The sequence below is a fragment of the Elephas maximus genome, chromosome 21 (assembly GCF_024166365.1).
Source record: "Elephas maximus indicus isolate mEleMax1 chromosome 21, mEleMax1 primary haplotype, whole genome shotgun sequence".
NCBI classification, from domain to species: domain Eukaryota; kingdom Metazoa; phylum Chordata; class Mammalia; order Proboscidea; family Elephantidae; genus Elephas; species Elephas maximus.
Window position 1 is genome coordinate 11,699,318 of NC_064839.1, and position 14,967 is coordinate 11,714,284.

The 14,967-nt window shown below is 37.4% G+C and overlaps 1 protein-coding gene across 2 annotated transcripts in view; it reads left to right on the top strand.

Annotated features, from left to right (window-relative positions):
- URI1 (URI1 prefoldin like chaperone) overlaps window positions 1-14,967 on the top strand; it is a 109,915-nt gene that overhangs the window by 23,726 nt on the left and 71,222 nt on the right. For both annotated transcript variants that reach the window (XM_049863573.1, XM_049863572.1), the window contains exon 2: window positions 9,626-9,660. In XM_049863573.1, the coding sequence (XP_049719530.1) occupies window positions 9,626-9,660 (35 nt within the window). The remainder of the gene's footprint in view (window positions 1-9,625; window positions 9,661-14,967) is intronic.

Here is a 14,967-nt window from a genome sequence, read left to right on the forward strand (position 1 = left end):
GCAGCTTCAGATCGTCAGCTCCCTTCCCCACAGTTCTCCCCTCTCTGAATCTTAGTCCCTCATGTCCTTATTGCTTTGGTAACTCTCGGATGCCTTTAAAGAGATGGTTTTTGTATTTAATCTGGCTTTTCTAGTTCTCAGAGGGATTATTGGTTTGTCACAAGCTTTTTATCCTACTTGGAGGTAGAGCCTCGACAGTTTTGAAGTTATGTAGCTCCTTGCATTGATTTGGCATTAATTTCACTACAGTCTCACTGACCTGTGTGGTGTTTCTCTAAAATAAAAATTTACTTCTTTGGTTAGTGTGGAACAATGTCTTAAAAGTTGCCTGCTTTGACCCCCCCTACCAGTAAGGCTATTTCCACCCCCACCCCCCATTTTTCTGCTTACTGTTTGTATTTCCTCTTTTGTGAATTGTTTCTTTCTTTTGAGACCATCCCAAGTGTGTATCTTTCTAAGCCGTGTGGCAAGTTTGTTTCTGTAAAGTTTTCTGATGCAGTTATAACCTATAGAAATCCTGGGAAGAAGGTTCTGAAAGAATGTACTACAAGGAATCGGGGAACTCAAGGGCAGGGTTTTTTTTGTAGTTGGGGTCTTTTTTGTTTTCTTGTACATTTATGTTGTTAGCCTCACTTCATAGACCAGCTTTTGGAGACGCTTTGTGAGCTCCTGGAGCTCCCATTCAGGTCCACCTCACTCTCACTTCGTCCAGCGTGAATTTGGTTGACCTGGCGTCAGTTACCTACCCTCCTGTTCACTGTGGCGACAGATGTAGAGATGGGTCCTCTCCTTATTGGTGATGGAAGGAAGGCAGGGTTTCTAGGAGGCAGGGATGGCAGTGGAGAGGAAATGACTGCTACCTGGTAGAACAGGGGGTGTGCTAGGTGCGGTATAGACTGTTTCAGATTCAGAAATGTAAGTCATAGACCTTTATCTGCAATTCAGAAGTCTAAAAAGCTCTGAAAACAGTTCCTGAGTTGTGGCATGTTCATTTGTTGGCAAAACCGACTAGAATGAACTACCCTACTTGCTTTGGATTCTTATGTTTCATTGCAAATGTTACTGTGATATAGGGCGGTGTTATATCGGGGGTGTCCTGTAATATATGACATGTGCATAGTATTACCTTACTAAAATATGTAAAGTTCTAATTTGAGAAAGACATCTGTTCCCAAGGGTTTTAATTTAGTGATTTGTAGACATATATTTCTTTCAAAGGACTTGGGTGCTTACTGTGTAAGGAGGTGAATACCTTGGCAAAGAAAATAGATCTGACCCCCCAGGCCTGATGGAGCTTTCAGCCAGTACAGTGAATTTAGAGTCTACTGGGTACCTAATTCAAATAATCCCAGAAACAAAACCCTCCAAACACACCAGTCTTCATTCTTAGAAATACAGCAGGATGTGTATGTTATCGATCTTAAATATTTCCAATAGGAGAAATCTGTATACTTATTAAAATACTTAGGATTGTGAATAATGAATACTGAAAGAGAAAAGAGCCCTAATTTGTAGGCAAAACCAACAAAGGAATGAGATGTACAATACTGAGGCATGTTAGATACAGTCCAGTATTTGTATAAAGAGAGACCAGGTTTGAATACTGAGAAAATGCATTATCCATGGATTCCAGAAGCCTATGTAGGAGAAATGCGGGCTAAACTGAACAGTAAGGATTTGGATTATCATTTCGATCCCATTTAGCCAGTTTTTGGAATAATAACACTTTCAGTGTTTTAAGAAGGGGCTCCACATACCTAAAGTTAGCTTTTCCTAACAGCTTATCAGCATGTTTAGAAAGTAAACTTGTTATAATTGAAATGGTTTTCTTTTGTGGTAGTTTTTATGTGGTAATACTCAGTTTATCATACTTTATTACACTGTTTTTTTTTTTAATTTTAGGAAGCTGTAGTAATGTAGTCAGTTTCTTCTTTGCAAAAGCGTTTTTTAAAACGATTTATTTTTACTAATTTTGTTGAAGTATGCTTTTTATATAATTTCGTAATGACATGTTGTCGTTAGGTGCCGTAGAGTCGATTCCAACTCAAAGTGACGGTATGTACAACAGAATGAGACACTGCCCGGTCCTGCGCCAGCCTCATGATCATCGTTATGCTTGATTCCGTCGTTGCAGCCACTGTGTCAGTCCGTCTCATTGAGGGTCTTCCCCTTTTTCGATGACCCAGTACTTTACCGAGCATGATGTCTGTCTCCACGGACTGATCCCTCCTGAAAACATGTCCGACAGTATGTGAGACGCAGTCTCGCCATCCTTGCTTCTAAGACCGATTATGGTTGTACTTCTTCCAAGACCGGTTAGTTCGTTCTTCTGGCAGTCCATGGTATATTCAGTGTTCTTCGCCAACACCACAACTCAAAGGCGTCAGTTCTTCTTCGGTCTTCCTTATTCACTGTCCAGCTTTCACCTATGTATGAGGTGATTGAAAACACCATGGCTTGGGCCAGGCACACCTTAGTCTTCAGGGTGACATTTTTGCTTTTCAACACTTTGAATATGTCTTTTGCAGCATACTGCCCAACCCAATGTGTCTTCTGATTTCTTGACGGCTGCTTCCATGGCTGTTGATTGTGAATCCAAATAAAATGAAATCCTTGACAATCTCAGTCTTTTCTCCGTTCATCATGATATTGCTTATTGTTCCAGTTATGGGGATTTGTGTTTTCTTTATGTTGAGGTATAATCCATAGTGAAGGGCATGGTCTTTGATCTTCATCGGTAAGTGCTTCAAGTCCTCTTCACTTTAAGCAAGCAAAGTTGTGTCATCTGCGCAACGCCAGTTGTTAATGCATTTTTCTCCAATTCTGATGCCCCGTTCTTCTTCACAGAGTCCAGCTTCTTGGATTATTTGCTCAGCATACAGATTGAATAGGTGTGGTGAAAGGATACAACCCTGACGCATACCTTTCCTGACTTAAACCACACAATATCCCCTTGTTCTGTTTAAATGACTGCCTCTTGATCTGTGTACAGGTTCCTTATGAGCACAATTAAGTGTTCTGGAATTCCCGTTCTTCGTAATGTTATCCATAATTTGTTGTGATCCACACAGTCGAATGCCTTTGCGTAGTCAGTAACACACAGGTAAACATCTTTCTGGTATTCTCTGCTTTCAACCAGGATCCGTCTGACATCAGCATTTATAATAATATATATAAATGACATTTACACATCTGTGTAAGTAATTGACCGTGTGTCCACCAATAAATGTTTCTCAGCCTTTTCAGTAACTGTCAGCTAACAGCACATGGATTTCAACCCCCACTCCTTTTTCCGCTTCGAGTCAGCAGTTTTAAAATCCAAAATGTAGAAGATCAGTCTTGAAAATAGTCTTGCAAGAGAAGCAAGCCATATAAATCCAGCCAGCTCTGATTAGTACGATTCCCAAACTTTTTTTTTTTTTTTACGTTAAGCCACACAGGAAGAATCTGAAATGGAAATACAGTGAGAAGAGTTTTAGTAGGGAAGTGAAGCACTTTGGGAGAAGTATCATTTAGGATATAAGCAAACTGTTACCCTTTAGGTTTTCTTTCCCAGCCTGCTTTTAATGAGGATCTGTATTTAACATGGAAAACCCGTAGGTTGATGCCCTCTTGTGGTCTGTTACCAAAATTAAATGGCACAAATAGAAATAAATAAGTACTGATGCTCTTACTGCATTCTGAGTCAGAGTATCATTCTTTTATAAAATGATTTTTCGAACGCGTCTTCCGAGGAAAAACAGCAAAGTGATCATGAATGCCATTTTCTGTATAGTTTGTTGGCCCTGAATTTATCAAGTAAACAGTTTGTAACAGAATATGTATGTCAGCTGGACACTGACATAAAGAAAAGTGGGTTGTTTGGTGAGCTGTCCTTTGTTGTTACCTGAGTATCTAACTTGATTAGGTGTTTTAAGTGTCTTAAAATATGATAAGATGTGATAGTAATTATGGGGCCAGCTCTCCTCCCCCAAACAAATTCCCACTGCTGTCGTGGATTCCAACTCATAGCAACCCTGTAGGACAGAGTAGACCTGCCCCATAGGGTTTCCAAGGAGTGGCTGGTGGATTTGAACTGCCAACCTTCTGGTCAGCAGACAAATACTTTAACCATTGTGCCACCAGCTCTCCTTCCAAACAAACACTAGGAAACGGTGCTTGGGAAATCTGTTGTATATACTTAGTCACTTGACCTGAAAGGGCCAGGAGCTGTATGAGGCATTGTAAGAAATAAGAATTTATGTTAGTGAATTGGTGAATTTTTTTTTTTTTTTTTTACAGTTTCTACATGCCTCCTTCAGTGATATCGATTACACTCTTTGAGTTGTGCAGCCATTCTCACCCTCCTTTTCTGAGTTGTTCCTCCTCCATTAACATAAACTCACTGCCCTCTAAGGTTTCTGTCTAATCTTTCAAGTTGCTATTGTCAATTTGATACTGAATAGATAGTTCTGAAAAGAGCGTAATGCTCAAGGCAGACATTTTCTACTTGTTAAGCTAAATTATTGTTTGGTTTTAAGAAGACTTTGGGGAGTGTTTTTGGTGTAAGTTTTAAAGATTATCTCAGGGCAGTGTCTTTAGGGGTTCATCCAACCTTCATGGCTCCAGGAGTCTGTAGTCCATGAGGATTTGAAGTTCTGGTCTGTATTTTCCCCCTTTTGATCAGGATTCTTCTGTGGAATCTTTGATCAAAATGTTCAGTAATGGTAACTGGGTACCATGCAGTTCTTCTGGTCTCATGGCAAAGGAGGCAGTTGTTCGTGGAGGCAATTAGCTGTCCATTCCGTATGGTCCTTCTGTGCCTGACCCTCCTTCCTTTGTTGTCCCAGGTGAATAGAGACCAGTTGTTGTGCCTTAGATGGGTGCTTGTAAGTTTTTAAGACCCCGGGCACTGTGCAGTGAAGTAGGAGGTAGAACAGAAGCACTAAACTTGTTATTCAGTCAGTTAACTGGAATATCTCATGAAACCGTGACTGTAAACCTCCAAACCAAGAATCCAGATCCTATGAGGTTTTACAAAAGCAGCCTCAGCAGCTACTCTTTTTTTTTTTTTTTGGTCATTGTTGTAAATGTGCCACTCACACAACTTTTGCCAATTCAGCTTTTTGAGGAACTGCCAGACTGTTTTCCACAGTGGCTGTACCATTTGGCATTCGCACCAGCAATAGCTGGTAGGGGTTCCTGTTTCCTCAGATCCTTGCCCACGTTTGTTGTTTTCAGTTTTATTTATGTATTTTTATCTTAGCCGTCCTAGTGGGAGTGAGATGGTGTCTCATTGTGGTTTTGATTTGCATCTCTGATGGCCAGTGATGCTGAGGATCTTTACATGTGTTTGGTGGCTGTTTGTCCTCTTTGGTGAAATGTCTGTCCAAGTCCTTTGCCTGTTTTATGATTGGGTTATTTATCCTTTTATTGTTGTCGAAGTTTTGTATATATTTTGTATAGATTCTTGTCGAATATATAGTTTTTGAAGATATTTTCCCAGTTGGTAGCTTGTCTTTTCACTTTTTTTGTAAAGTCTTGATTAAGAAAAGTTTTTAATTTTTATGAGGTCCCATTTATTTATTTTGTCTTTTGCTGTTTGTGCTTTCATTATTATATTAGGTAATCCATTGTTAAAACCTTGGCCTGACAGCATTGCCCCTGCTTGTTCTTCTAGGAATTTTATGGTTATAGTTTGCACATTCAGGTCCTTAATCCATTTTGAATTTGTTTTTGTGTATGGTGTGAGGCATGGATCCTGATTCATGTGGAAACCCAATTTTCCCAGCACCGTTTATTGAAGACACTCTTCTTTCCCCATTGAATGGACTTAGCACCCTTGTCAAAAACCAGTTGACTATAGATGTGTGGGTTTATTTCTGGACTTTCAGTTTTATTCCGTTGGTCTGTGTGTCCGTTAACAACGGTAGCAGACTGATTCATGTAACTGTATAAAACTGTATAGTAAGTTTTAAAATCAGGAAGTGTGAGTCCTCCCCCTTTGTTCTTCTCTTTCAACATTGGTTTAGCTGTTCGGGCCCTGTTGCCATTCTGTATAAAGTTGGGGGTTGTTTTTTCTATTACTGTAAAGAAGGTTGTTGGAATTCTGACTGGGACTGTGTTGAATATATAGATCACTTTGGGTGGTATTGACATCTTAACAGTATTAAGTCTTCAAATCCATGAGTGTGGAACATCTTTCCATTTATTTTTGCCTTCTTTAATCACTTCCAGTAATGTTTTATAGTTTTCATTGTATAAGGCCTTCATGTCCCTAGTTAGATTTATTCCTTGGTGTGAATTTAAGCTTATTTACTTTTACTGATATTATTGGCAAAGTCTTGTTTGTGTGTGACTGTGGATTTGAGGAGGAAGAGGAGAAGTAGCAGCAGGAAGTGTTTTTCTAAGAAAGAAAGGCAGCAGATGTAAATAACTGCTTTGCTTCTGTTACCCAATAAGTTGCGTGGTGGTTGGAAGCAGTCCAGTACAGTGAGTATGGGTTTTGGATTAGATGGACCTGGTTTTAAAACTGATTTCTTTCATCTCTTACCAGTTCTTGTGTAATATTGCACAAGTTACTTGATCTATGAACACAGGTTTCCTCTCCTTTAAAAAGTTTAGGGTTAAAACCTACCCTATTGAGCTGTTTGCAGCTTGATTTTCATCATATGAATCACTTAGCTTATACCCCTGTTATTATTGCTCTAGGGTGGGACAGGTTTGAGCTGTAAAGAGAGTGTACCATGTGATTTTGCAACTAGTGGGTTCTCATCTCGGTAAAGACTTTTAAAGATTGTATTCTAAAAAGTTTTAAATCAGCTGATGGCCCTTTTTCTTCACTATGGACTTGTTGCTGTACTACCACATAAGTACATATTTTATTAATGCCTGTTTTTTTTTTTTTTTTTTGTCTGTAAGTGCAGTCATACTACATTAAAGAATTTACTATGTAAATTATTTTAATAGTTAAAGCCTACTAACCAATTCTTTCTATAAAAGTAATAAAATAAGATTTTTTTTTCTTCAGGAGTAATAATAGGTTATAAACACATTTGCATGTCTTGGCAGGCTTAACTTAAAAAAAAAAACAAAACTAGTATTGGTAGTAGATAGTGCTCTTACTTTAAAAAGCTTTTGTGGTTTTTATGCTTTGTTTTTCCCGAGTTGCCTGTAGAAGCAGGCCCCCTACCTTTTTTAAAAATTTATTTAACACTTAAAGGGATTAACCTGAGTCTTTTCAGAAGATACAAGATTATTTGGAGTTGTTTAACTTGACAGAAAAACAAGGTTTCTTTTTAAACCCAGGTAAATTCAACTTTTAATCTTATGATTTTCTCTTCTAAATTTTCCTTGGTGGTTAAGGGAATTTACTTTTTTTTTTTTTTTTTTTGAGTAACTCTTTTTGTAAAAGAGAAGAAAAATAAAAAGATACCTCAGAATATAAATACAATTGCTTGAGTTCAAATCTTTTTGAAAGTAGGTAGGCCATACATCATGGAAACAAATACAGCAGAAGGCATACCATCAGACAGCTATTTCATGTGTTTTCATGCCTACCTCTTTTAACTTTATTTCTTTGGTTTCTGAAATATCACTAAACACAGTATTTGTAGTGAATAAAGACTTTAAATGTAAGGCAAAATTTGGTAGTGAGTATTTTTTTTTATAAATGATGAAATGGATTTTTGTTGTTATTGTTGTATCCTTGAATATCTGTTCCTAGGAAGACTATTTTAGGAAAGAAAATTAAAATTAGTGTTTCTGGGGGACAATGGCAGAAGGATGGCCAGAACAAGGTAGGATCTGTGTGTGTGGGGGGGGGTGGTAATGGCGAGAAAACATGCCATCTACCAGTGACTTGTTTTTTAAACATAAAAAGAATATGTGCCAAATTTACATATTTACTAATGAAAAAGGCTTCCTGGAAACATTAAGTAGACTATCTTCTGTAACCTTTAACACTGTCGCTAATGGATATAGCCTGGAAAATTTCATTGAAGGTCCTTTAAATAATGTAAATGATTATGAATATGTAACTAGTTAATATGCAGCCACGAAAGGATTATCACGTTGAGGTTAATGAACATTCTGCTCTTACGGTTTGCAGGGCTTTGCTTTTTGTGCTTTGGGCTCACTTCATGCTTGGAAACACAGGCGTTGGGATTGGAAGGCATCCTGACTGTTTTTTGGGTCTCATCTTTTAATGTGGTCGTTAAATAGGAACTTTGTAAAAAGGATTTCATGGAGATTTTTTTTTTCTTTTTCAATTTACATTTAATTCTGTTTGTCTATTTTATAATCACTGCCAAATCAGAAACAGTGAGATGGACTGATGTGGTTTTAGCCTGGCTCTTGCAGATGTAAAGTCAGTACTCTGTTATATTTTACCACTGTTATTAAGTGTGGCTCTGTGATTGATACTCACCAAGAGATCTTCATTCTAAAACGGACTTTTTATGCAGAGTTAATGTGTGGTGTGGTTGGGTGTCTGATTACAGAATGTATTTTGGTACAGAGTTGCTGCCTTAGTATTGAAAATGTCCTCAAGGAGCACATTTATCTCAGGAATTAAGTGTTATAATAGAGGAATTCAGTGACAGGCCTAAAAATTTTTTTGTGTGACTTTCGGGTCACAAAACCCTGAGCATACATGAGAAACAGTATTGCTGTTTGTCTCCAGAGCAATGTGTTCCACACCAGAAAATACTGCTGCCTTTTTCGCGTGGCCTTTTATTAAACATTTTGGCTTTTTTTCCTTAGTTTCTCTATCTCTAAAATGGTGCTCCAGTGTTTGAGGTTATTGTTTAAAATTTTTATCGATGGACGGTTCTAGCACAGATGATTAGCAATCTTTGAAAACGTGTTGTTTTAAAAAAACTGCCATTCAAGAGCTCTTTTTTTTCCTTATAAGTGTTAGCGCTCTTAATTGTTTTCTGAGCGTTTTGAGAATCTTCTGAAATATCTTTAAGAAAAGCAAGTAACTTTTATGCTTAATTTTATCCTTTTAATATTATAAACATAGTTAAAGCTGGCTGTGAAGTGCTTAAAATTTTATCCTAATTCACTGGGGGACAAATGGGCTGTTCAGAGCATCTCTTTATCCCGAGTATTTCTTCTTGAAAATGTAGTAGAAAAATATTACTGAACTCATTTTTAATGCGTCAGAATAAAAATTACAGGTGGAAACATTTGGAGATATACGGACAAAATAAAATATTTTCACTGCTGTCATTTTCTTTTTTAACTGATGAAACGTGGATGTTACATTGGTTTCTTGTTATTTATAACATTTGCCATTTGCGTATTTGAAAAAATATGTAACATTGAAAACAGGTCTGTAGATTGTACAAAATACTAGTTATCTTCTATCATATGTCACCTAATAGTTATGAAGCGGGTTTTGTACTAAAGTGTGAATCGGAAAGCTGTAATTTGTTCTGCAGTTATCAGCTTGCATTAGGGCGTTATGATAAAGTGTGCTGCTTAAAAACTAACGTTTACATCTCTGTGCATTTGACAAATAAAAATGTATACTGAGATGCTATTAAATCTGTAAAGCCACTGTTGTAGTTTTCTGATACACTGATTTTGTAGCTCTGTGCGAAGCTGTTTTTTCATGAGTAGTTATCTGTTTTCATGACAGGTGGTCACTAAATGCCAGGAGAAAATCCAGCATTGGTGAGTGAAAGATGGTTTTATTACATTTCTGAAATACTGGTGGGGTCATCTACTTGTATTTAAATAAAGTTTGCCTGGTTTTTGGTAACCCTTAATGGAATTCTTCTGATTTCCATTTTGAATGCTTTTGATGCTAATTTATATTGTCTTTCACCCTTTTCTGAATTACATGTTCCTTGATTTCCTGAAGTTCACTGTCTCCATTTGTTTGCATTGTAATTACCTTCTTTTTTCTTTTGAAAAAATTTGATAAGATTAATACATTGTGATCCTGAAGATTTTCGAAACTGACTAATCATAAAGAACTCTATTTTGGGAATATTTCTTATATTCATGATAGAAAAATAATTGAGATCAGTTGTTTTAAAATAATGATGGAAATATGGCACAGATAGATTTTCCCAAAGTTTGGCAATCTAATTAATGGCTTACATTTCAGAACTTGCTTTGTGGGCCACACTTTTTAGGGAGGGAGGAAGCATTGGTATTTTAATGTGCTAATCTACAGTTAACAGGACAGTGCTTGGTAAATAATACCCTTTCCTATGGCTTCTGAGGAAAATGGTCAATTTAATGGTGAATAAAATCTTATATTATGAGTTGTCATGGGGTATAGCTGTTGATCTTACAGATACCAAAATTGTAATATATCCACGCTGTGTTTACTGAGATTTCACTGAGAGAACAACAGGAGCTGTCTTCATTATTGTCTGCAGGGTTATTGCGAAGTCGTGGTAACTGCCCCTTCACTGGTGAGATTAAACCTTTGGTTATACACCATCAAGCATATAATATTTTAAATTTATTTTAAGAGGCTTTTTCTTCATGCCTGAGAGATCGTCAAGGAAATAATTTATATTTAGTGTATATCAAATGTTTTTTGGTTTAAATGCACATAGGCTGCAAGCAGCGGATAAGAGTGAAAATCGATGCAATCTGTACACATCATCATATGAAATTCTGACTGTTGGCTTGCAGGAAATAATCTAAAACTAGTAATACCGACTTTATAAATAAAAATCCAGGGACTTCATTAATTTTCAATAAGTGCAATGTTGGAGTTGCATGCACTGGTGGGGTATGCCTGTTGGCATTTCCACACTTGACCATTTGCCTTCATGATACATTCAGTCCAGGGTGAAGCTTGAAATGCTAGTCCTTGGCCAAAGAATTAACCATGTTGTATTCTGCCAAATTTGACCAAAACAGCCCATTGTACAAATAATTCCCAGGGGGAACTTTTTTTTTTTAAATCAACATGGGCTTCTATCTATTGTTTTTGGTGAGGGGTTCAAGAATTTAGGAAATGTTGGCTTTACTCAGAAACATATTAGCTTGCACAAATGTGTGAATAACTTCAAATTTCTGTAAAATTCTTTTCCTACTAGATTGAGTTCTTTAAAGATAAGGTGCCTGGTTTTATCCTTTTATCCATAGCACTTCCCACTGTGTTTGGCACATACTAGACTCTTGATAAAAGCTTGATAAATGAAGACCACATGCATGGCTATTTTAGTTTATAAATACTATCATGTACACAGGTCTGGTGAGTGATGACAGACAGAAATACGATATCTGCTTCAGAACAGGTTCATGTGACCTTCAACCCCACTTTCCAGTGTTCCAAAGCCCCCATCTACAGAAGCTTAGATATTTATATATACATATCTATACATTAAAACTTATTTTTTATTTCCAGTTAAAATTTCGCTTTCTTCTGAATCATTTCTGATATGACTCAGGAAACAGACTTCTGTGTTTGTTTCTTAATGAGGATCCATATACGTTATCATGATATTGCTAGAATCTAAGTGGCCAGCGAACTCCCCAATTTATTATATTTAAAAATTGAGGCAAAGTGCCTCCATTCCTTTGGGAACCAGGAAATTTCTACTTGGGAGCATTACGGCACTCATGATATTTTTACATTCCCTTAATTCCACAAAGGATACTTGAGTTACTACCATATGTCAGTGCTGTGCTGGCTGTTGGGGATTGAAAGACCCTGCCATGAGGAGTTCTTCATCAGACACATAAGCAGAGAAATGACAATAATTTTGTGCTTTTGCAGAGATGTGAGCAAGTGCAGAGGGAGTTGAGAGGCTGGAGCCATGTTTAAGGGCTTCTCACTCCCTGCGTTTAAAAGCCTGTTGCCTTTATTTCTCTAACCCTTGGCGATTTTCCTAGGCTGCAGTGCAATCCAGTGGCACAGCTCCCTGGCTTACGGGTGTGTAGCAATCGGAAATTCTTAATAAGGAAGAGCAAAATATATGCTTTTAAGAAATGCATTTTTATGCATGCAACATTTATGCTTGCTTGCATAATTGTAAAGCATTCTTCTAGTTAAGGGACATGTAGTGTGTATTCTAGGCTTCACAAATAATTAAAAAAATTTTTTGTATATGTGGAAGAGGAATTAAAAATTTTTGTGAGAAAATAGTAAAAATGATCGGAGACAATGTGATATGCTAGAGAAAAAGCTCTTCCAGGAAGTGAATTAGAATCCTAGAATTTTGTTGAATTAAGACATTTAGTGTATTTCTTTAGCTAATGGCAGCGAAAAATGAAATCTTGTTTTAGAGTTAATAGATGCAGTGATTTCCAATTTAGTGAGAATCTTAAATTTTTTTTTAAGAGACCCCCCCCCCTTTTTTTTTTTTGCTTAAAATCCTTTTTACTTAAGTTGGGAAATAAGGTATTTTGAAAATCCCCATACTGTTTTCTCATTGAAATGTGGGTGTGCTTCTCACTGTTTGGCCCACTTGGAGCTGATTATCCTGTTTGTAGATTATTTGTATCTTTTTACATTTTAAATTCTTCCCTAAAGAGTGTGGAATTTGCAGTCACAGACCTGCATTTCAGTCCTGCCATTTACTAACTTTGTAACCTTGGGAAAATTACTAGGATCCTCCATTTTCTCCTTGTAAAGGAGTCGGAATCAATGCAGCAACAGTGGTTTTTTTTTTAAAGTGATGATACTGCTCAATTTACGGGGTCGTAGTGAAGATCAAATGAGATGATGCCTCTAGAACACCTAGCCTGGCACTCCATCAGTATTAATAGTAGCTCTTAAGTTTTTAAGGAGCCCTGGTGGTACAGTGGTTAAAGTGCTTGGCTGCTAACTGAAAGATCAGCCGTTTGAACCCACCAGCTGCTCTTCAGGAAAAAGGTGTGGCAGTCAGCTTCCCTAGAAGATTTACAGTCTTGGAAACCCTATGGGCAGTTCTACTCTGCCTGTAGGGTCGCTGTGAGTCAGAATTGACTCGACAACACTGGGTTTGGGGTTTTGGCTTAAGTTTTTAAAAAGTTTTGAAAGTCAGGTAATGAATAAAAAGAAAAAAAAATCCCTAAGCTTTGTAAATATTTGTGAATATTATGTATTCATGCCAGTTATCTTCTCTTACTGTGATGGAGAGATGGCTTTCTGAGCAGGATTGTTAAAGGTTTATATTAATGGTTTAAAATAACTTTTTATTATGAAGAATTACAAACAAAAGGCAACAAAGTAGTACAATGGACCTGCATGTCCCCATCACTCGGTTTCAGTCATTGCTGACTTAACGGTTTTACCTACACTGTTTAAATCATTGCCAGCTTACGGTTTTACCTACCGTTCGATCTAAACATCGTTTCGTATCGCCTACTCCCACCCTCATTATTTTGAAGTGACTCTAAAACATATCATTTCATTTGGAAATATTTCAGTATCTATCCTTAAGGTATAAAAGACTACATTAACTTAAAATTTTAATTAAATTGAAAAACTTTTAATTAGGTAATACATTCACGTGGTCAAAATTTGAGGTGCGAAGGGATGTAGAGGGTGTGTAGTTTCCCTCCTGCTCCCCAGCTCTCAGCTCTCTTCGCTGGAGGCAACCATTTTTATCAGTTTCTTGTAAATCCTTTAGTGTGTGTGTGTAGGTGTGTGTATGTATCCCCATGTTTATACATGTATTCTGCTCCCACTGTTTTTGACAAAATTGGAGTCAGACTATATACATGGTTCTTATCCTTGCTTTTTCATTAATACTGCAACTTGGAGATTGTTCTCCATCATTAATTGTTATCCTTTCTTCACTCCCATAAATTTCCTTGTGTGTCACATGTCTCATTTTTAAGGTAACCTTTCATTAAGATTTGGTACTAATTTTTCAATGTATAATGGCCACATCGTTGAGAATATGGCTTCTGTAACTCAAGATATATCCATGCTAAGATGATAAATTTGTTATTTGTTGCTGCTTAGTAAAACTACCCCAGAATTTAGTGACTTAAAACAACAACCATTCATTTACTTGAGCATGATTCTGCCAGTGCGCCTCTCACTGGGCTGAGCTCACCTGTGTAGTGGTTCTGCTAGTCTTACCTGGTAACTGGAACAGCTGGGTTGTCCAAAATGGCTTCACCCACAAGTCTGGTGGAGGCTGCTGGCTGTTGGCTGGATCTTTTATCCTGCTTCCTTTACATGGTGCAGCAAGAACAGACACTGCAGGGCCACATTCTGTTTGCCAGCAAAACCAAACCCAAAACCCTTTTCCCCGGTGCTAAACCAAAAAACCCCAACCCATTGTCATTGAGTTGATTCCAACTCGTAGCAACACTATAGGACAGAGTAGAACTGCCCCATAGGGTTTCCAGGGAGCGGCTGGTGGATCTGAACTGCCATCCTCTTGGTTAGCAGCCAAGCTCTTAACCACTGTGCCACCAGGGCTCCAAGCCACAGGGACTCTCAAAGCTAGTCCACATTCAGGAAGTAGAGAGAGACATAGACTACCTGTTGATGGAGGAACGACAAAGAATTTGTGGTCCTTTTTAATGCACTACTGATGACTTCTGTTGAGAGAAGAGTCACATTACTTTGTGCTGACTTAGGAAAATTAAGTGAAATACAGCATGTGATGCCTGGCACATACAAATAAATCATCTGCATTTTAACCATGATTTCTAATGATAACTTGCATGAAGCTGTAAAAAATTTACTGCCTGGCTTCCTTTAAATCATCTTAAAAGAATATTTAAGTAGAAAAGGTCTTCAGGAAGTTGTATGAAGTGGACTTAAGTGAAAATACAGGGAAAAAACCTGTTTTTGTTTTGTTCAAATGTTTAATTTTAGAAAAAATAGCCTTAAATTTGGATATAATTCTCACAGACTCGGGCATGTGCATTTTGAGAGAGGGACTCTAAAGCAAATATTTGACATTTGCTGTTTCTCAAGGGAAACTGGACCAAAAAAATCTTGTTTTGAACAAGAGAGTAACTGGTTTCTAAAATAGTTCATAGCCAAGGTACGTAGGGGGAGATAACTGA